This window comes from Anarrhichthys ocellatus, unplaced genomic scaffold (assembly GCF_004355925.1).
Source record: "Anarrhichthys ocellatus isolate YVR2014 unplaced genomic scaffold, GSC_Weel_1.0 scaffold21, whole genome shotgun sequence".
Lineage (NCBI taxonomy): Eukaryota > Metazoa > Chordata > Actinopteri > Perciformes > Anarhichadidae > Anarrhichthys > Anarrhichthys ocellatus.
The window spans coordinates 6,897,403-6,920,039 of record NW_022280051.1 but is presented as its reverse complement, the minus strand read 5'-3'; the positions used below and the strand labels follow the sequence as shown (position 1 = coordinate 6,920,039).

Below are 22,637 nucleotides of genomic sequence, written 5' to 3'. Positions count from 1 at the left end.
ATATTGTACTTGTTACTGTACTACATCTCAGAGGTACATATTGTACTCTTTACTGTACTACATCTCAGAGGTACATATTGTACTCTTTACTGTACTACATCTCAGAGGTACATATTGTACTCTTTACTGTACTACATCTCAGAGGTACATGTTGTACTTCACTACATTTGTCTGACAGCTTCAGTTACTCTTCAGGTTCTCATCTCCTTCCTGTTCAGGTCAAACCTCGTATCTCCAGATGTGTTGATGTTGATTGTTTGTGATGAACTGAAGGATGAAGTGTTTCCTTTATGTGTTCCTTCTTCTTCAGCGAAATAAACTCTTAAAGAGTTAAATGCATCATCACAAAGCTGAAAACCGAGCATTTACTTTAAGTACTTTTAGTACATTTAGCTGATAATAACGTGGTGGTATTAGTACCTTTACTGCAACAAAGAGCAGAAATAATAATCAGTGTTAATTAACCTGACTCGTTATCACCTGTGCTCAGAAACCAGCTTCAGGTGTTGACGAGTTTTTGGTTTTTCTTTCAGCACAACGTTTGAAGTTTCCTTCATCGATGAGTCAGAGAGAACGTTAGCAGTCATTCAATCATCTCGTTAACTTCACTCGTAACCTTGTGACGCATCGTGGATATTAATATTCTGCTCCTCCTGAAGAAGACGTTTGATTTGAACTTCTTGTAGCTCCAACAGAATAAAAAGGTGAGTCACACCGCGATAAAGCAATCGCACAATTACCCAGAACAAGGAACGGACCAACCCGAGCGCAGAGTCACTGTTTAACCTTTGTGAAGTGGTTTTTATTTCATTTCAATGTTTTTCTGTTTTTTATGAATCCCACTCACATGAACCACCTGCCTGTTCTACTTCTATGGCTGCAGACACTTCTTCTTCTCTGGTTTGTTTTATTTGTTTAACTCTTATGCATCACTCGGGACATTTCTTGATTTTTCTATTATTTTAGCTAAATGCATATGGAATACATTTTAGCAAAGGTGTGAGTTTTGTTTTTAATTTTTAGAAGTCGAACCTCAACTACTATAATACGTTTATAATAATAATAAACTGTGGAGCCAAAGTACAGACACTGTAATGTCCCTGTTGAAATAAAGCCAAACAAGAGAAGAGCAGTTAAACAATGAAACAATAGATTAAAACAATAAAAAAGTATCAATGAAATAAATACAAATAAAGAGAAAAGATATAAAACTAAAGATGTTAAAAATATATATTACGTATAAACCCTGATGGTGCTTTCACACACATCAACAGAAACATGAATTTAAGGTGAAAATAGAAAAGTGAGGCACAGTCGTTACCACAAATTTAAAAGAAACTGAATCAACCCCAAATCTTCATTCCTTCTCTTCTTTGTTTGTTAAACATGTGAAACTCATCACTGAGGCGCTGGCAGGAAGCTGTAATCTGTGATCCACGTCACCGATAAGAAACACAATGGAGTGTGTGATGACCATGAGATAAGAGTGGACAGAAGAGTTATTGTTAAACGGAAGTTATGTGTCATTACGGAGTCAGCAGAGAGGTCAGAGGTCACAGAAACATGACACGATGCTGCAAATATTAAACACTGTCGTCGGCATAGAAAAGAGTTGAAGAGCCACAAAGCTTGATTACAGAGAACCAATTCAACATCAAGTCCAACTGTATTCTGCATGTCATGTAACGCATTAGGACTCAATGGAATCTTCACTCAAACTATTTCACATGTAAATAAAACATTCAGCGTCTGAATGATATTGTTTTTATTGAAGTAAAGATATAAATATAAGAGCTGGTGTATGTTCTCGTTTTCATTATTTAGATATTCTCATATTCTGTTTCTAGAGTTAACTTTTCACTTCATTTCCAGCACGTTTTAATTCAACTGAGCAGTTCTTTGAAGCCTTATAAACTCTCTGTTTTCCGTATAATTAGCACCAGATTACAAAGTGACGTCCAAGAAACTTCCTAGAAAATTGTTAGCAATTTATGGGCTCATAAAATGAAGCATTTAAAAAAGATAAACTATACAAGCTGTGTTAAAGCCGTCTTCACGCTGCCAGGAATTAAATTAAATTCCTGCCGTCTAACTCTTGTATCTGTTGGTTGTTTAGTTGGACTAAAGAACAGGATGTCAGGGTGGATGATTGGTTCGATACGACCACTGACTTTGATATGTCTTTGGCGTTTTGTCACCTAGCAACAGTAAAGTTTTTAAACCACGATCAAGTCATTTCTGTGACCAAACTTCACCCATAACCGTCCACTGTGTCGTGTATCTCTGGTCGTGATGGAGCTCCACCTGAACCTGCAGCTTTATAGCGACTTTTATCTCATTGTTCATCAACTTTACTGTTCTGGTTCACTCTCACTGCTCTCATCGAGGCGTTTTCAGAGGAAAAAGCTACAGAAAGCTTCTGTTCACTTCCTGCTCGGCAGCAAACAGCAGAACGACTCAGTTAGCTGCTGAACATAGCGGAGCATTTAGAAGATAAAGAGACCGATGTTTACCTCCGGAGGTGGTGGAGACCAAACACAGAGAGAATATTGGACTTCCATTAATCAGGTGACACAAACACAAAGACTACAGATGAATCCTCATGTTGATCTGTAACATGTGGGAATAAGAACAGCTTGATGCTGCTGCAAACAAGAGGACACACATATCAGTTATTGCAGGTTTGATTTTGAGCCTAAAGCTAACCAAAGCTTAAACAATGACAAACATATTTTATTACTATTAGTTTGGAGGTCTTGTTGTTTTTAAACTTGAAAAACCTGCTGCAGTGTCTTTACATGCTGCCAGAGCGGTAAACCAATCACACAATATTAGGAGATCAACCAACGTGTCCAACCAGACCTCCGTGGACTGATTCTGGCTCACTGTAATAATAATATCTCTGATAACAAAGGTTTGTCTCAACTTGCGTTTCTTCATCATTTTCATATGAACTGCCTGAAGTTTGCAGAAGCTGAACTTCTCTCCTGTCTGTGAACACATTGTTTGAGTGTTGAATGAGCCCATGTGGCTCTCCGGTGTCTGACTGACTAGAAGAACTGCCCTGTAGCTCCGCCTGCTGGACAGACGAGAAGCTACACTCGTCTGGAATTAGTTTGAATTTATCTGATTTGACACTGATGTTCAGTAAGAGATGAATATAAATACTTCATATACAATACCTCAGATTATTTTACTGGTATACTGCATTGTTTTTCAACATACTTACATTGATACATAGAACCACTGGAACTACATTGATTCTAGTGCAATAATTACATGTATTATAGTGTAATGATTACATTGATTATAGTGCTATTAATACATCTATTACAGTGCACCAATTGAACTGATTCTCGTGCAATAATTACATTGATTACAGTGCTGTAGAAACATTTTTATAGAGAGCGATAATTACACTGATTCTGTTAACCTCTTCTCAACTTCTTATTTTGCCGTGTCGTCAGCACCTTCTGCTGGATAAATGATGGACGTCTTCCTCTTCCTACACATCGTCTGTGGAGGACAGTATTTACTCATGACGCACAACAGATAAGAATCTGACAGGTGTGTGTGTGTGTGTGTGTGTGTGTGTACTTCTATCTTTATGAGGTCCAGTTTTAGCCCATAACAGGACATCTTACCTTGATCCAATACAACAATGTACAGATATGAAAAGATAACTGCAGACTCGTATGAATATATTGTGACGGTGAAGTAGTCTCCCTCACAAATTGCCCAATTTTTGCTGTTTCATCAACTGTAAGTTTGAAGTCTCAGAACAGACATTATGACTTTGTTACCTTTGGACTGAGCCAGGCTAGCTGTTTCCCTCTGTTTCCAGTCTTTATGCTAAGCTAAGCTAATCGTCTGCTGGCTGTATCTTCATATTTACCGTTCAGACATGAGAGTGGTGTCAAACCTCTCCTCTAACTCGGCATATTTCCCAAAATGTTTATTTATTTATTTTAAGATTGAAGAGTTAGAATGTCTGGAATGAATGGTTGTCAATGAGGGTCCTCACAAGTATATATACAAAAACATGTGTGTAAGTGTGCACATCCAGCAAGATGGTTTATGACCTCATCACACACACACACACACACACACACTCTAGCGTCAGGTGTGTGAATGTCTTTCACCTTTTTCCTGTTCAGAGCTCAAAGTTCAGACGGACAGAGACGACCCACAGACGCCACAAACAACAAGAAGAAGAATTCATCTCTAGAAGGTCAATTTCACAACTTAAAACCACAGAAGAAGACTTGACACATTTGCAGGACTTGTGCGAGTAAATATCTGTCTCTAATAACAGATGGATTGTACCTGAGGACGAGGCGCTCGTATAGACTGACTGATCGACGGACTGCCGGCCATCTTGAAGAGACGGACAGGTGTGTTTGAACAAATATGTCTGCGTAACGCTTCTGCCTCACTACGGACATTTTGGCTTTTCAAGTTTTACAACATTTTGACAATTGTGTGAGTTTTGGTTAGAATTTAGAATTTTGGAAGCTGAACCTCAGCTCCTATAATAAGTCTATAATGAACTGTGGAGCCAGAATACGTGTAAAATCTTTAATTATTGGTTTGGTTGTGTTGCAATTACGCTGAAAATGTTTTCTTTTCATTATTTTTGGGGAGGTCTGTTGTATAAACCTGCAGCTTCTTGATGAATATTGAAACATCACTTTCACTTCTGTTATTGATTTTTATTCGTGCAAACTGCACTAAACACAAAGTCTGCTAGTTCCTCCATGTTTGTTCACATATTCAATAGGATGCAGTCAGAATTCCAGTTAAATGTCATGTTTTGAAGTGACAGAAACCCATCGCCAGATCTTATTGTTGCACATAACAGAACATCTGTCGCGATTGTCTTTCTCTTTATTCTAAAAATGATTGAATTGCAGCAATTTACCTGTTTTATTTATGTGGCCTTCTTTTCTGCTTTTTAAACTAAATTTAGCCTTAAATGTTCTGTCAAGTAGCTTTAAAACTACAGAAGCCTGTTTTTGCTCCCTGAAGCTACACAATGCTTAGAAATGTTTTAAAGCTGCAATGTTACGTCAACACCATGAAATGTAAATATTCAAAGCATCTTTATTTATTTATTTAGTATTTATTCATTTAAATTTAAATTTTAACACACATTGTCTGTCCTCAGCTCCAGCAGGTGGCCCTCCTGATTGCTCCTCACGCCCCGGCTGCAGCGCCTCCTGCTGGGCAGCATGGAGCATGCAGCAGGCCGGCTGCCTCTCCAGGTGCTGGGAGAGAACGAGGCGCTGCAGCAGTTCTTCAGTGGTGAGCAGACTCATAACGTCACTTCAGTCCAAGAGTCACTAGAGGAATCCATGTGGCTTTCTGGTTCTTGAAGTGGTTCAAAGTGTCTTTGAGGATGCTCAAGTCCTTCAGGTACAGGTAGTTCTTGTGGACCTAAGTGGGCTCCCTGAAAAGGTTATTTTAGTCCTTGAAGACCACAGTCCATGTTCCATGAGGAGAAGGAAGTCTCACTGGTCTTTGAAGAGGTTCAAATGGTCCGTGTGGAGGTTTCACGAATCCTAGAGGAGGTTCTATCGGACCTAAAGAAGGACAGAGGTGTTCATAAGTACATTCAAGTTGTCCTGGACGTGGTTCGGGTTGTGGAGACAGATATATTGATCCTTGAAGAGTTGGTTCTTGTGAACCTGAGGTGGTTCCTTAAAAAGTTTATTTTAGTCATTGAAGAGGGCAGTCCATGGTCCATGAGTAGAAGGAAGATGTTATGGTCCTTGGAGAGGTTTAAGTGGTCCTTATGGAGGTTTCAGGAATTCTAGAGGAGGTTCTACTGGTCCTGAACAAGTGCTCTTAAGAAGATTCAAGTTGTCCTGGAAGTGGTGCAGGTTGTAGAGGCAGATGTTTTGATCCTTGAGGTCATTCTTGTGGACCTTGCTCGGCTCCTTGAATAGATTCTATTGGATCTGAAGAGGACAGCCCAAAGGTCCGTGCGTGCTCTAATTGACTTTGCGATGATCTAGTTGTCTCTGAGTTGTTCCAGTGGTCTTTCAGAGGTTCCCCAGCTCCTTGATGAAGTTCTAGTTGCCCTTGAGGAGATCCGTTTTGTTCATGAGGTAGTTCCCGGGGTCGCCAAGGATTCCTGTGGCGATTGAGGAGGTACCATGGGTTGAGGAGGGGGTTCAAGGGGTTATTGAGACGGTTCAAGTGGTCCTTCTTGGGGAGGTTTAAGTGAGTCAAGTGCTCCTCTTGAAGAGGTTCTAAAGGAAGTTCAAAAGGTCCTTCAGGTAGATCTAGAGGTCCTAAACAAAGAGGTTCCACTGGTGCTTGAAGAGATTCAAGTGGTTCCTATGGAGGTTCCAGGATAGAGGAAGTTGTACTGGTCCAGGAAGGGTCAAGAGGCTCTTAAGAAGACTCAAGTTGATTATGAAGTGGTTCCACTAGTCATGGACGTGGAAATATTTTTCATTAAGGAGGAACAAGGCTCCAAGGATCCTTGCAGAATAAGATTTACTTTAGGGGCTTCTGTGGGTTCTGACGGAGTTTAAAGTTTGACTTTAGTGTGTTTCTGGTGGTTTTTGAGGGCATGTTGTCCTCAAGGTAGTGGTCCTCGAAGAAAAAAGATGTCAGAGATTTCTAGGGTGATTCCAGGGGTCCTTGAGGAAGTTAGAATTGTTCGCAAGGAGCATTCTTTTAAGAACAAATCATAACTGTAAAAATTGTAATTTAAAGAACACATTTAGACACTTTGATGCTAAAATTGATCCAAAATCAAAAGTGCAAAAAGAGTAATGTATTACTATGTGTGTGTGTGTGTGTGTGTGTGTGTGTGTGTGTGTGTGTGCAGGTCAGGATGTGAGAGGTGTGTTGGACAGCTCTGTCACTGTGGATACGAGCATCCTGGAGCAGTACCTCAGTAATGACATGGATCCCAGCAGCTTGTAAGATTCACATGAAACTTAATCACTCCTGGAAAACACTTCCTGATTTCACCAATTGATTTGATGTTTTTGTGTAATTTACTCCTCAGAAAAGCTCCTACAAAGTCCAATACACATATTGTTATTTACATTTTGATGATTATATTTTAAGTGATTAAAAAAGTGTACATAGTATGCAATAAACTAGACGAGTAGCGGTAGTAGTAACAGGAAACCAACGGTGTCGTCTTCATTCCTACACACACACAAACAGCATTGACCTAGTTGGTTATCAGCTGAGGGACGTTGTAAATACAGACGTCTGTCTACAGAAAGAGGAGATCCCATGAAGCATAAAACTTTCTATGGAATTGAGAAAACAAATGAAAGAAATACTATATTCTGTCTACAAGCTGCCAGCTGATGAATGCGTGGGTTACTAGATACTCCACACTGTTGATGTGTTTCTTTATTGGTTTCTGTGTTTGTTTGTTTTCCCAGCATGCTCCCTGAGTCTCCTCCAGACTCGAGCTCGGAGGCCTGTTCACCTGCACAGATACCAGGTACTGTTCACAGCTTCAGCCACAACATGTACTGCAAGACAAGTTTTAAATAAAGAAGATTGTCTTTTTTATCTATTTTAAGTCGGCACTATCAACATGGTTTATACATCGCAGCTCAAATTCACATATCAAAGTTTGCTAAAGTAAACTGTACCTTACGCCTCTACAAACAAATCTACAGATGGCGGCAACTCCTTCAAATTTAATTGATTTCCATCCAAAATTCTGCTGTAAATGCGAGTGTGAAAAAAAGGAGGGCTGACTTATTTAGTGACAGTGTTTATGTCTTTGGTTTGAGTTTGTTTTAACATGAAAATTAGCAAACAGGGTGAAACAAAATCTACTTCTCTGATTGGCAGACTTCCACTACGAGGCGTCCTATTGGTCCAACCTGCAGACCATCCAGCCAACACAACGGCCCGCCCCCTCGACGTCCTGCCGCTTTAAGGACCGAGACCCCGCCCCAGCCCCCCATGAGCTGCTGACCCACGATCAGCTCCACACTTTGGGCCTCACAAACACTTACATCAAGTCTGGGACCTCACCTGCTCCACTGCACCAGCACACACACCGCTCACCTGAACACACACACTACGTGAGTCCAGAGAGCTGCCCGCAGGGTTACACCCCTCCCACACCACCTTCCCCGCCAATGCCCCCCTCCAACAGCTATGCCACGCCCTGCGCCGGTCCGGGCCTGGTCCCAAATTTAACCACGCCACCTTCAACCTACCTGCTGGAGTCCACCGCAGCGCTGCACACCTGGTAAGCAAACCTTCAGCACTGTCAGTTTTGTGGCTTTCAGTCTTTACTGAGTCGCCAGATTGTCATTTTTACATTCTGTAAGTTTGGCAGAAAATTTCAATATTTGACTGGCTGAATAAATATGTCATAAAAAAAAGGAACTTGACACGATAGTAGCAGTCTGGGTTCGTCTGGAAAGGCCCCCCAAAGCTAAGAAACCTCAAGGATCTGGATCTAGACTCTAGCTACTGACCAAGGAACCTCCAGTAATGGTCCAGTTCATAATCAGACATGAGTTCACAGATGTATTTTAAACGCAACATTTTGAACCAATTCTTCAACTAACTGGTCGCCAGTTGAAGGGAGGCTAAAATAGGGTGATTGCACTCTGGCTTGAACAGGAATACATTAAGTTATAGTAGTAACAGGTGGATAAAAGCAGCTTTCTCCAGTGCAGCAGAGGGTAGAAGAAACTCCATTTCAGTTATATTCTCAGGCTGGGAAACCTTCTTGACTTGAGCATCAAACATGAAGTCAGAGGACTCCCAGATTTCTGGGTACAAGTTGATTGTTGCTTGATGTTGGGTTGATCTGGATATGTGGATCGGATATTGTTTGAGGTCCAGCATTTGATCTCTTCAAGGCACTTATGTCATGAAAATATACAACGTGGTGTCGTCAGCATATAAATGTATACTTATTTGCAGATAATATAAAGAGGAAGTATGTAAACAGAAATGGTAGAAGATCTAAAAATGAGCCTTGTGGCACACCACAAGTTAGATGGGCAGTAGAGGATGAAGCATTACCAATAGCAACATGTAAAGATTCAGAGCTATCATTCCGCCAGTAAAAGGCTCAAGAATATGACTTGTAGTTGCAAGTTTTAATCTTTCAGAGTCTCCGGCTCTCTCCCCTGGAGCCCCGTCCTAGAAGACGTCAACCAATAACACCGCGTTATCCCTTCACGGCAGACATGTACGTCCTCATGCATGTAGATAATAATGGATTGGCCTGTAGGAATCTAGAACGTGTAAGGGCTGTAGGTTTGTTAGCTGTCGTTCTTGCCGCTGTTCTAGACAAAACTTTGCATTTAGAAATCCCCAGACGGTCGGTAGGTGGAGATCTCTAATTATTGGTTGTTTGGTCTGAGCTCTGTTTCTTCCTGCTTCAGCTCCTCAGAGAGTAAAAAAAGAAGAAGATCTGAGTCCGAGGAACCGTCGGCAGGAATCGAGGCCACCTGCAGTGAAGGTGATGGGACTCAAGGTGGCAGTGTAGGGAACGGCGTCAGCAGTTCAGGATCCTACCAACTTCTCACATGGGAACACTACAGGCTGGAGGATTGGATCCCTTTTTACGACGGCAGCTACCAGACAATGTGAGTATAGAACCAGCTGAATCAGTGTTTTTAATTTAAAATCAAGCACCAAGCACCTGCACAAAGGAGCAGTTTTGATTTCTTCTTCTGCGTTTCCAGGTCTCCTCCTGCCTACCACGTCGACACAGATAAAGGGTTCAACTACTCTGCAGCTGACGAGGCCTTCATCTGCCAGAAGAAGAACCACTTCCAGGTCACTGTTCACATCGGCGTGGCCGCTGAGCCAAAATACGTCAGAACACCTGGCGGGCCGCAGCAGGTCGACCACTTCCAGATAAAAGTGTTTGGGGTCAAGGTACGTAAATAACGTATATCTTCGCTCTGTGACCAGCAAAATATAAAGACAAAGAAGTATGCGTTTATGATTCAAGATAAATTACTCACAATTCAGTTGGCCTTCAAGCTTCAAATGAAAGACGTAAAAAAACATCCAGGACTTGGCCTGAAAAATAGTACAAAGAGAAAACAATTTGCAAAAGGGCCAGAATAATCTAAGATCAGTTTAGCACAAACACTGAAAGCAGGGAGACATTGCTAGCCTAGTAGCCGGTAGCATTATAGCTACTTGCAGATCAGCAGTGTTAACCTCAGTGTCGTTGTAAGAGGCCGAACTCTAACGTCAACAAAACCCAACTGGTTCTGGGATGGATTGGTGACTTGTTGGTATCTTACAAGATATAGCTTACAGCATCTTGATGAAACACCGCTACACCTACAAGATGTTTTTTCAGAGAAACTGGAAAGCTGCTGAATATTGTCGGAAACCCAACCAGCTGGGGGTGTTCAGTATTTTCCTGTTGTTCTCACTCCTCACAGCTTGAATCTCCGAGCCACCAGGTGACCATTGAGCAATCTCAACCCGACCGCAGCAAGAAGCCCTTCCACCCTGTCAGGTAGGGAAGCATCCCTACATGCACCATGTTAAGTCAGTTAAGTCAACATCCTCACCAGTTGATGATCCAAGTAGAAAACACGAATGTGGAAGAATTCTAAGCTTGACAGCCCTGCTGTGCCTCGTTATGATTGGATGATAGCTGTTAGGGGAGGGGCTTTGTGAATAGCCAATCCCTGAGCAAACCAGTTGTTTGTATTTTTACTTCACCGACCACAAGGGGCAGCGATGAGCCTATTCTCACTGCACTCAAAAACCTAGTCATTGCAGTCGTTGGCTTGAAATGTTATATGGTTCATTAGTAACTTTTGTTTTCAGTGTTTTCTATGTTAAACTTTTAACAGATCAGTAATGCAATATTTTACAAACGATAAACTATGTTCCACTAGGGTCAGTTTGCCCAGCAGCAAAATCACGAAGGTAACGCTCGGCCGACTGCACTTCAGCGAGACGACGTCCAACAACATGAGGAAGAAAAGCAAACCCAACCCCGACCAGAGGTGTGTGGGTGACTTTATGAATGAACTAAAGAATGAATGAATTGTGTTTAATTGTGTTGTGTTGTTTGTAGATATTTTCAGATGGTGGTCGGCCTGTACGCTGCAGTGGGAGGAGAGGAGACATTCCTCCTCACAGCTCTGGCGTCGGAGAGAATCATTGTCAGGGTATCAACACCGACTTCGAAGCCAATTAACTATGAACCATGAATTAATAAGGAAGATGTCTGATTTATAAAACTGTAGCCTCTCACCCTCCTCAGGCCTCTAACCCGGGTCAGTTCGAGATGGACGGGGATGCCCTTTGGCAGCGTGGGGCGGAGAAGGACGCCATGGTCTGTCAGGGCCGCGTGGGCATCAACACCGACTCCCCCGATGAGGCGCTGGTCGTCTGCGGCAATGCCAAGGTGATGGGCGCCATCATGCAGCCGTCCGACCGCCGCGCCAAGGAAAACATACAGGAGGTAAGACGACGTACAGATGGGAGTAACATTTTACATTTCTATGGAAACGTCTCACAACAAATGTGCTCATCTGTTTGTTTTTTCAGGTCGACTCTGAGCAGCAGCTGAAGAGAATCACTCAGATGAGAATAGTTGAGTTTGATTTTAAACCAGAGTTTGCCTCCACCATGGGGATAGACCACACCCACCAGACAGGTGACGAGACACGTTGTTAAAACTCCATCACAACGTTGAAACTGTTATTTATTCATAGCGCCAGGTGAGTGTGATGCTTTCTGATTGTGTTTCAGGTATAATAGCTCAGGAGGTGAAGGAGCTGCTGCCATCGGCGGTGACGGAGGTCGGAGACGTTTCCTGTTCTGACGGAGAGAAGATTCACAACTTCCTGATGGTGGACAAAGTAATCTCCTCCTCCTCCTCTTCCTCCTCACTCTGATGTGTTTGTCTCTGTTGGTTAATGATCGTCGTATGTTGTTTAATCTATCTATTATTTATTTTGATCATGGTGTCTTCATATGTCTTGTTTTTTTCTGTCCAACAGTCCAGAACCAAAATATATTTAATGAAACAGAGAAAATCGACTTTCACCATCAAAAGTTTAATAATTAATGATTTTCCGTCCACCAACCAATTGTTTTAATTGAATAATGCTTTAAGTATTTTTTTTTGGTATAAAATCTAAATATTTTGGTGCTTCTCGGTCCATGTTGTCAGATAAAAGGCTTTGGACCAAAGATCCAAGTTTATTAGCTCCCTCTGAACAACTACCGTCCCCATGAGCCTCAACAACAAGCATGCTACCAAACCTGAAGTTGAAAATGAAGAATTACGTCTGTCCCAGCACAACAGAATCTCACTTAACAAAGAATTTGTGTCCAAACTGTAGTTCCTCTGATTCTCTCTTCCTCTTCCTCTTCCTCCTCCTCTTCCTCTTCGTCCTCCAGGAGCAGATCTTCATGGAGAACGTGGGGGCGGTGCAGCAGCTTTCGAAGCTCACAGACAACCTGGAGACTCGGATCCAAGAGCTGGAGGTCTGGAACCGCCGACTGGCAAAGCTGAAGAGCCTGACAGGAAGCCTGCGCTCCACCGGGTACCTCCATCTATCTATCCATTCATCCATCTATCTATCCATTCATCCATCTATCCATTCGTTTATTCATCTGTAATACTGACTGTAAAAAAACAAAACATAACTCCATGTAATCTGTGTGTGAGGGCAGTTCAGGTTATTAAGTAGAACACCATGAGTACTGATAAAGTGTGTGTGTGTGTGTGTGTGTTACATAACAGCAGCATCACTGTGTTATCAGTGTATCACAGTTCAAGGCCGACCGAGTCTCTGAAGGCTACTGAGAATGTTTGTGTGAATGACTGAGGAGCTGCAGCCGTAAAAGACTTCCAAGAATTAACTGCAGCTAAAAATAAAGATGAAGTTGTGAAGCGTCACAAACTGACCATTTCCTGTGCTATGGTTTTACCCATTGTATGTTTCTTGTTGAAAGGCATTGTGGGAAATGTAGGCAATGACGAACTGAGTCATAATTCCACGAGGCAGGTTGAAGGACAGTAGGTTAGCAGCTGAACTGTGGTCAAGATTACAGACTGAGATTAATGGAGGTTTGATCTTATAAGTGTTGATAATTAATTGAAAGTATTACTATTTAGTTATTCAATTATTATTGGTTAAAGCTCTTCACAGAACTGTTTGTTTTACTTTTTGCAGTCAAGACTGTTTTTAAAGTTAAAATCTCAAAGGTCTCTGTTTTGTTCTCTTTGGCGACACTTGTGGCGATAAGCGGTAATTGCAGTTGGGTTTTTGGTTCCCATAGATCCAGTGTCGGGAATTCCCAAGAATGTCGCCACAAACACCAAGTTTATAATACTGCAAATGCAACGAGGGGTTCCATTAGTGGGAGAGAGACTAAATCCGGCCCATTCGTCAGGAAAATATGTTCCGTTGCAGGTTTCTGCAAACCACAGATACGTTGATATTTTAAATTTGTTTAGTTTTTGTGGCCGTTGCTAGTGTTGTGAGTAAAACCAAAAGTATACGTTGAGTTTACACTTCTTACGTAAGACAGTTTACTGGTAGTGATTGTTGTATAAGTTCGCTAGTTACGCTTGTTAAGTAACGCTACGTAAGAGAATCTGTTAGGGGCGTAACTAGCGTGTTTATTTTACGCCAGTCATGTTGTTACGTTACGTTGTTGCGTTGTTACGTTGCATTGTTACGTTGCATTGTTACGTTGCGTTGTTACGTTGCGTTGTTGCGTTGTTACGTTGGGTTGTTACATTGTTGCGTTGTTACGTTGCGTTGTTGCGTTACGTTGTTGCGTTGCGTTGTTACGTTGCGTTGTTATGTTGCGTGGTTATGTTGCGTGTTACCTCATTCGATGATATACAGTGACTTAACCAACATTTATTTAAAATAAAATATTCAGCTTGAAAGTGTGGAAATGATGGATCATATTTGGTTTCTGGTAAACAAAAATAAATCCACCGGGTTCGTCTGTGATTTCAGAATAAAAGGTGGAAGTCTTGTGCTTTCTCTAACAGGAAAGCCAGGAAACACAGCAGTGTGTCGATTACGCCAAGTACGGACACTGGGAATAAGACCAAGACTGGGAACGCTAAGAAACCAGGCTGGAGTCAGAAGTACAGCCACTTCATAAAGCGTCATAAAGTCCTCATGGCCAGCATCTTTACCCTGATGACCACCATGGCTTTGTGGTGAGGCATGCTGTCACTTCCTGTTTTTACTTCATTGCAATAATATGTAAAACGAAGTAAGACAAATATTAATTAACCACGATTATGCTCTGTGTTTGTGTGCAGTTTCATCTCTATCACAGCTCTGTTCTTTCTAAATTTGAGGGATGGAGACATTGAGCAGAACAGGTAAAAGAACAACTTAATTAATTAGTATTCCCTTTGTCACCACTGACAGTTGCTGTCTAAGTGACTAATGGGGGCAATATGTTTTTAAATTGCTCCAGTATTGAATGAGAGCGCTGCAGACGACAGCCGCTATACAGGCTTTAGTGTAATCCTTCGGTGGAATTTCTCACTGTCGATGTACGTCCATTGAAAGTACTTGTTGTTACCACTGACAGGCTCAGATTGTTATTATAAATGTCGAACAACATTATGCTAAGAACCCTACAGAGTAATAAAACCTTACGCTTGATCCGGTGTGTTTATTATTGTGTATAACTAAGTTTTGCTCAAGGAGAAGTCTTGTTCTGGAATCTTCCGAGAGGTGACTTGTTGATCTGAGTGAGAGTTGAAGAGAGGAATGTAAGCAAGAGTTTTATCGTGTTGGAGTAATAAAATTGTAGCTTGGTGTTATTTTATAAAACTTCCAGTGTCATGGCTGAATATTAAGCTGATTTTGACAAAGTGGATGAAACTTGAGATTTCCTGAACAAGACTTCTCCGTCAGCGAGACAGTCAATAAAAACTGATCTTTACCTTTCAAGTGAAAGGTAAAGAAAAAGGTTTTATTTCTCTTTCCATAATAATAACCAGAGTCTGTCTGTGGCAAAAAAAAACAACTTACATTGACGGTGAGGAGTTGCCCAATATGATAATATTGTCTGCAGCGCTCTCATTTAATACTCCCCCCATTAGTCATGTAGATGCAAAGACATTTGCGGGACCGTTGATCCATACTGGAAATGTAAACGTATACGTTTTGTCCTGTGGGCTGCTTCAGTACTTTTAAGCCTGTTAGTCACTGCCTCCAAATCTGCCTGTGATGTTTATGGGGTTGTCATAATTTTCAATAACAATAAAACTTAATTACGACATAATTTTCGTGTTCTGTGTGGGGTTTTGTTTTTTCTGATTGTTGTTTTTGTCTGCTAGTAACAGCAGTGTGGTTCCTCTGCAGACCACAGCCTGGAGCAGCACAGGTAACCTACAACTTCACAACACGGACTGTGTTTACATTCACTTTAATGTAGGATATAGTCTGAATAATGATTATTATGTATCCTGTTCACCTGGATAAACAGGTAATCCAGAGTCCAAAGTAATGTCAGATCATGTAGAGATAGCCACTGACTGTTCATTCATTCACATACTGACATGGTGACAATGTTGTATTCCAGAAGACAATTAGAGGCGCTAGAGTTAAATGTAGTATTTTGTATTTGTTTCACATGATTCAAATCCTCACATATATTGGCAGCAATGCTAATTTAAAAGGTGGATCAATAGAATGTTTAAACCACCTGTTTTTTTATAACGCTAACTCCCACTTCTCTCGACCAGTCCCACCCACCAGTCCACATGGCCCCTGGCCCCCAGACGTGGACTTCTGTGACCTGCTGTACTGTGAACGGGTGTACTGCTGTGAACCACCTGCAGGGGGCAGCACTGACTCCAACATCACCTCCACCAAATCAGCCGGAGAAGAAGCGTCTGATCTGACAGGTAACAACAGCTTCCTTCATACATAATATACACATGAACGTAGGAAAGAGGAATGTCAAAAATAAACAGATGTATGCATCATATAAATGAATGTTTGAAATAGATTATATATCAAATAAAGACATGCACACGGTTGGATATCACTGTCATTACTTTCAGTACTAACTGGATGTGATGATGATTCCTGCTGTAATGGTTGGTGTGTTTTTGTTCTACAGAAATGGGAAAAGAAAAACTTTATAACAAGCTGAAAAATGCCAGAGACTGTGAGTGTTCACGTCACATTTTGGAGGGAGGACAGCGACTGAGCTGACTAAAACAATCCAATAAAACATTTACACACAATGTGATGTATCTCAATAATTATCTTTTATCAGGGACGAACACCACCATCCATTATTTCATGATCAAAGAGAACCAGCGGGTGATTGACAGTAAATACTGCCTGAGAGGCGAATGTGGGTAAGTGAAGAAAACAGACCATAAATACACCATAAATACTGTATTATCTGTGTGCTACAACAGAGTAAGAGCCTTATAGATAATAGATAATTATATAGCAATACTAATGTGAAAAACAGCAGCAGATTTTTTGGAGGGTTTGTTTAAAGAACCACTTAAAAACTCAGAGCCAATGATGATCAATGATTCATGATTTATGATGAAGCGCCTAGACACTAGCTTATAAACAGTCATATGCAGTTGTATTTATATTCTTTAAATAAGTAAAAGCAGCAATACTCTTCTGTAAAAATACTCACAAAAATGTACTTTAAGGTTCAAAAGTAAAAGTACTCAATACAGAAAAATGAGCCTTATCTGTGTTCACTATTATACACTATTATATATTTTATTAGCTGATTCATTTGGACTTTGTTTGCTTGTTTTAAACTGTAGCCTGAAATGTCAAATTCTTGACATATATAAATCAACATGTTTGTAAATTTGTAGCTTTTAATTTATTTTATCTTTTGAATATTGGGGCTTAGTTTTCCCCTCAGTTAGAAAACAACTTGTTTAAATGTGAGCTGATATGTTTTCACTGTGGTTCCTTCAGACCAGGTAGATACACCTACAGAGTTCCCATCAGCCAGTTTGTCCCAGTCAACATGAGAGTCACGCTGCTCATGAAGTAAGTACTCACCGACTGTAAACATCCAAACAATATCTGGTCGAAAACACCTCCATGAAAACAGGAATTTAGACCACGATATAATTCTATATATGTTCTTTATATATAAGTTTTAGGTCAACTTCTTAGCTAACAATTAAATGTGTCCAACTGAATACTACATACAAATAATAACTTTATCTTCAGTCTGAATATAATAATAATACAATCAATGATGATTTGGAAATGGGAACTTTATTAACAAACAAAAGGTACAAAAACAACAATAGCTTTAAATGTTTTACAGAAAAATAGTATGTTTGGTTATTTTAAATTGATCGAGTTAAAAATTCATAATTTAGCTAAAGTCAACACTTTTTAAATGTCTCTTGTTACTAAAAAACATTAAAGTCGTGTTAACAATATTAGCCTATAGTTTATAGAATTGGGACAAAGTAGTAGCTAATATATGCTAACTCGGCTGATTAGCATACTTGCTAACACTGCTTCTAATGTTTAAAGATAACAATTATGTGTCCAACTGCTTACATAGAAGATTCTATAAAAAGAGGTTGTGGATATAGAAACTTGTTTACCAAACTAAAGGTATTCAAGTAAAGAAAGAGAGAGAATTGTTTAATGTCAAAAATACATAACTTAGCTAATATTGGACTCATCGACTCATACTTTTTAAATGTCTTTTTGTTACTAAAATACAAATTCTAAAAATATCTAACTAATTAAAATTTAACATTTGCAATGTTAATAGTGTAAGTATTAGAATTGGGACACAGTAATAGCTAATATCTGCTCAAATAACTTTTGTGATTGCTAACGCAGCAAATTAGCACACTAGCTAACATAGCTAGTTGATGCTAACGTTCAAATGTTGGCAATAGCATTGTGTTAGCTATCTCACAGTTTGGGTTAATTGAGCTAATTCTTCTCAGTTGTTTTTCTAAATTAGGGACTAAAACTAAAGATATGACAGTAAATTAAACATGTTTTATATATATTTATTTTTACTTCTGTGTAGTTCCACAGAGCTGCTGGTGGTTCATCTGTGTGGCCTCGATGAGTCGGCCTCCTGCTCTGCTCTGCTGGATATGAACACTGTCACTGGGAGCAGATACCCACCAAACACACAGGTAGATATCGTAGATTAACATTACCTATTGATTGGTTGATTGATTTATTACAATCTGAGCTTTAACAGTTTCATTATTATATTCTATTTGGCTGTTTCTGATCCTACTGACGTGGTTGAAAGCAAAACAGAAGCACATGGAAGCATATTTGTCTGTAGTGATGAGTAATAAGCACCGAAAGTAGCCAAATAAGTTTTCAATACACACTTTTATGTGTTTTATGGACAATTAAAGGAAAATTGCTACCTGTAAAAATAGAGGCAAACTGAACATCAATGCTTGTGATGGAAAACTATACATGTACGTGCTTGGATCAACTTCTGTGTGTGCATATATTGGTTTTAGGGTCACTGAGGTTCCAGTCCACTAACTCAGTTACATTACAGTGAATAATGCAGTGTGTGTGGGGTAAACACTGATGAATAATGGATATGTGGCAGGGTTTCTCTCACATCATGACAACAACATGCTAATCACAGCTACGCTCACGTTAATCCATGGACACCAATCACACAGTGACACGCGTGTTACTGCAACATACAGAATGTCATGAGCATGTTTTCTCTTCTCTCCGGCACCAAAAGATCAATCTAATCAATAATATCCGGATTAATTTAAAAAGATAATAATCTTTAGTTGTTTTTAACATTCATTCAGAAACGGTTCAAAATTAAATTATGTTTTAAATCCAAAGATAAGTTTAAAAAGTGTGTGCTTGATGTGACATTTATTGAAAACTGAGCGTTTGTTGAGTAAACATAGAGCTAATTTTTGATGTTTCGTCTCTCTGTGTGTTTCCTCAGGGAGAACATGAATGGGCGCTTCACGTCGCTCGTCTTTATCACAGCTCGTATCACTTTCGCTCTACAGTGGCTGTAAGAAACTGATGTTTTTTATTTCCTGTCCTCTGCTTCTATAAGAAAGGGTTTCATTAAGCACAAGACCCCTGTTTTTATTATTATTTTTTGATTATTAACAGATCTATGATGGCATATCAGGAAATATGCCATCATATTATATCTATATTATATATACACACAACAGCCTTTATCTTGTAGCATCCATACTATATTAATATAAGTAATAATAAGTGCTTGTACATGTCTCTCCTCTCAGGGTCAAGCTGACTGCAGTACTGACCATCACTACGCGGGGGCGCTCTTCACCGACTACCACTTCTACTTCTATAGACGCTGCACAGACACACATTTAAAGACAAATAACAAAAGAATATTAATATATTAAGTGCAATTATATTAAATATTTGTTGGTCTCACACAAAGAAGACAATCTGAGTAAAGTAAGCAGACTGTCATCGCTTCTGCTTTTGGGTTTTTTTAAGCTGCAAATTCAATTTTATTGTCATACTCATCACTTTTGCTGATTGTTCCGGGAAATTGCAAAAAAAAGAGATACAGTGGACTTTTTTCGGATCAGATAATCACAATATCTCCTTTAATGTTCTTCTATTTACTATCTTTATTGTCATTTCTTTCCCTCTTTCTGAGAAAGTGTTTAGCTTGTAGTGATGCAGACCAACACAAGAACAACAGATATGTACAGATATCTGTCAATGGCTTTATTTTCTCGAATTACCTTTATTTTTCTGGCTTTTCTCAAATCTTTGGCTTTTTTGTGACATACTGTGGAGTTTAACCTTGTTTAGGCCTGTAAAAACAGAAAGAGGAAATATGAGTATAGTATACAGTTGACCTATGCAAACTGTGACGAGGCATTGCTCAGTTTGAAAAGTGCCTGGAATGAATTAGTTTGCTGTTTTGTGTTTTAGTTATTTTTATTGATGAAGTTTATTTGCTGTAAAGTACTGATCTCATTCTGATGGAACAGGATTCACACCTATGTGGAAGAAATTTGGGATTATTTTCAAAATCCCAAGCAAAGTTTGATTTTTGAGCAAGAATTCTGAGAAAAAAGCCGGAATGTTGATATCAGAAATTTTGTTGTTCGCACTTCAACTGTTATTTGTAATTTAGTCTCAAACAACAAAACCCTGAGAAAGATATTCTTCTAAATTTAGGAGTTTAATTTTTTTTACTTTGGTCGAAAAGCAGTAATTACAAGATGGTAAAGTTATTTGTTAAAAGTAAAAATATATATGTAGTTTCAGTGATTTGTGTGAAATTGTTTATTAATTAAAGAATTAATCTTTTCTATCAGTTGAACTGAACATGACTGAATCCTGAATGCTCTGCATTATGGGAAATTAAAACTAATAAACAGTGAGGTATATTAAAAAAATGTCATTGCATCTATTTTAACTATAAATCTACAATGTAGGATCTGGAATGTAAAACATGTCGCCAGTTATGAGGACTTTCATTGACTAAATTCACCCCGCAGCCTTTTATAGTGACCTTAATTTGAACCTAAATCTAAATCAAAGTGAACACTCAAAACTGTGAGGACGCACACTTTGGTCCCCAGAAATGCAGGTTAGTCCCCACAATGCTGTGTGATGTCTTAGGTCCCCACAGTGTACAATAGGTGAATATGTGGGTTTTATTGACCTCTTTACTTTTTGTAGTGTTTTTAACATCCATATTGGCAGGGGTGGAAGATGTTCTGTCAAAATACTTAACAGTAAAAGTTTAAAATGCAGTGCATCTACACCAGGAGTGGATACCGTAACAAAATAAATAAAATATATTGACAATAAAGTTAATATGAGGAACTTTCATTTTGTGTTGATTTAGTCGGTCCCTGTGGACTAAAGTGGTAGTGTTTCTAAAGAAGAGGAGGAGGGGGGCTGAGCTCTCCTCCCTCCGGAGCTCCTGGATCTGGGCCTGTCCATGGTTGATCGGTCTCTGCTGGAGGATCTCGGTCTGTCCACGGTGGACCGGTCTCTGCTAGAGGATCTGGGTCTGTCCACGGTGGATCGGTCTCTGCTGGAGGATCTGCATCTGTCCATGGTGGACCGGTCTCTGCTGGAGGATCTGGGTCTGTCCACAGTGGACCGGTCTCTGTTGGAGTCTGAGCTGAAGGAGTTTCTGGTGAACCTGCATGAGTTCATCTGGTTTCACCAGAATCCGACCCGGTGGCTCTGATGACGAGCATTAAGAATAACTCTATAGAAACAGACCATCTTCTCTCTGATGGTCTATTTACTGATGGAGGTCTGATAGAGGATCAGGACCAAACTGAGACTGGTTCATATAGAGCAGGGGTGCCCAATACGTCGATCGCGATCGACCAGTCGATCGCGGAGGTAGTGTGAGTAGATCGCATGCCATTCAAAAACAATTAGATGTCCGCATGGCATTTGCCACTTGATTTTCTAACACACGGGTCACCACGTATGCGCGGTCAACCACGCGAGCTACTGCAAAACTCCGGCGAGCTAATTAGTTAGCCTTCCAATTTATTTCTACTAAAGAAGCTAAAGCTGTAGCGCCATGATTTGGGAAACTTCCAAAACCTCGCGTCAGAACTGGAGACTCAACAGAAGGCGTGTGCGTAACTTGACAGTGCGCGCTACACAGAGCAGATTGACAAGTGTCTGTCAGAGTTTGACAAACGCTTTCGAGACGTTGCTTTACTCGAGCCAGTTGCTACACTTATGTGCTGCACATTTCGGGAAGATATTGAAGTTGATTCACTCGCATCAAAAATTGCCACGCTGTTTCACCTGAACTCGTCTGGAGTGGAGGATGAGATTCTGACACTGCAAGCTGACATTCAGCTGAAGTCCAGGGCTCATGGACAGTTTTCTCACAGAGCAAAAGTACCCAAACATGAGGACATGTGATACCTTCTTGACTGCATTATTCGGCTCTACTCATTTATGTGAGTCAGCCTTTTCCCACATGAAGAACATTAAGTCCATACACCGTTCCACCATGACTGATGATCATTTGAAGTCTGCTTGAGGCGGGCTACCAGCAGCTACTGTCCGGACTATGCAACTCTGGCCAATCCCATTCAGTGCAAGTCATCAGAGTAAGGTAATGACCAAACATGTACAGAATTGTATTGTGCCATAAGGGTTCATGCAGTTATGCAAGGTACGCCAACATATATTGCAAATATAAAGTATACTCAGTATATATATATATATTCAGCATTTTTAATGTAGGTAGATCATTTTGACTTGGTCATTTTAAAAGTAGCTCGCAAGCCGAAAAAGTGTGGGCACCCCTGATATCGAGGATCAGGACTACACTGAGACTGGTTCAGGACCAGGTAAAGGTTCCTCACTGTAACTTTAACTGCAAATTAAAAATTAAAGTCGTTGCATATGAATGTAAATTTAAGGAGAGACGGTTGGTTTTCTTAACATGTGAACTCCCTCAGCTGTACACACACACACACACACACACACACACACACACACACACACACACTGATGACTAATTCAGGCAGAGGAGGTGCAGCAGCAGAAACAGACTAATTAGGTGTCAGAGAGAAACGTCTCCGCTGCAGAGACGAAGGTAAAGTAAAGAAAGGAAACACACAAACGCAGAGATGGACG

The 22,637-nt window shown here is 40.2% G+C and overlaps 1 protein-coding gene across 2 annotated transcripts; it reads left to right on the top strand.

Annotated features, from left to right (window-relative positions):
• The first annotated feature begins 4,139 nt into the window (after nucleotides 1-4,139).
• On the top strand, nucleotides 4,140-20,808 carry myrfl (myelin regulatory factor like). Of its 2 annotated transcripts, XM_031859287.1 has the most exons (25): nucleotides 4,140-4,231; nucleotides 4,316-4,394; nucleotides 5,168-5,304; nucleotides 6,842-6,935; nucleotides 7,416-7,477; nucleotides 7,837-8,242; nucleotides 9,396-9,599; nucleotides 9,699-9,894; nucleotides 10,416-10,492; nucleotides 10,881-10,991; nucleotides 11,063-11,156; nucleotides 11,252-11,452; nucleotides 11,539-11,647; nucleotides 11,743-11,852; nucleotides 12,397-12,542; nucleotides 14,009-14,182; nucleotides 14,288-14,350; nucleotides 15,320-15,366; nucleotides 15,728-15,889; nucleotides 16,108-16,155; nucleotides 16,267-16,351; nucleotides 16,947-17,021; nucleotides 18,037-18,148; nucleotides 18,952-19,023; nucleotides 19,265-20,808. In XM_031859287.1, exons 3-25 carry the CDS (start codon nucleotides 5,232-5,234, stop codon nucleotides 19,391-19,393), a joined length of 2,850 nt encoding a protein of 949 aa, XP_031715147.1. In that variant the 5' UTR covers nucleotides 4,140-4,231; nucleotides 4,316-4,394; nucleotides 5,168-5,231; the 3' UTR covers nucleotides 19,394-20,808. The 2 variants fall into 2 exon arrangements, with proteins under 2 accessions (XP_031715147.1, XP_031715148.1); XM_031859288.1 differs by having other exon boundaries at nucleotides 4,143-4,394; nucleotides 15,326-15,366.
• The last annotated feature ends 1,829 nt before the right edge of the window (nucleotides 20,809-22,637 follow it).

Bases quoted from the DNA above. Each gene is read 5' to 3' on its own strand.
- myrfl (XM_031859287.1), top strand. From the start codon at position 5,232: ATGGAGCATGCAGCAGGCCGGCTGCCTCTCCAGGTGCTGGGAGAGAAC. The intron at 10,493-10,880 runs GTAGGGAAGCAT...ATGTTCCACTAG, and splicing joins AAGCCCTTCCACCCTGTCAG to GGTCAGTTTGCCCAGCAGCA. The intron at 17,022-18,036 runs GTAAGTACTCAC...ACTTCTGTGTAG, and splicing joins AGAGTCACGCTGCTCATGAA to TTCCACAGAGCTGCTGGTGG.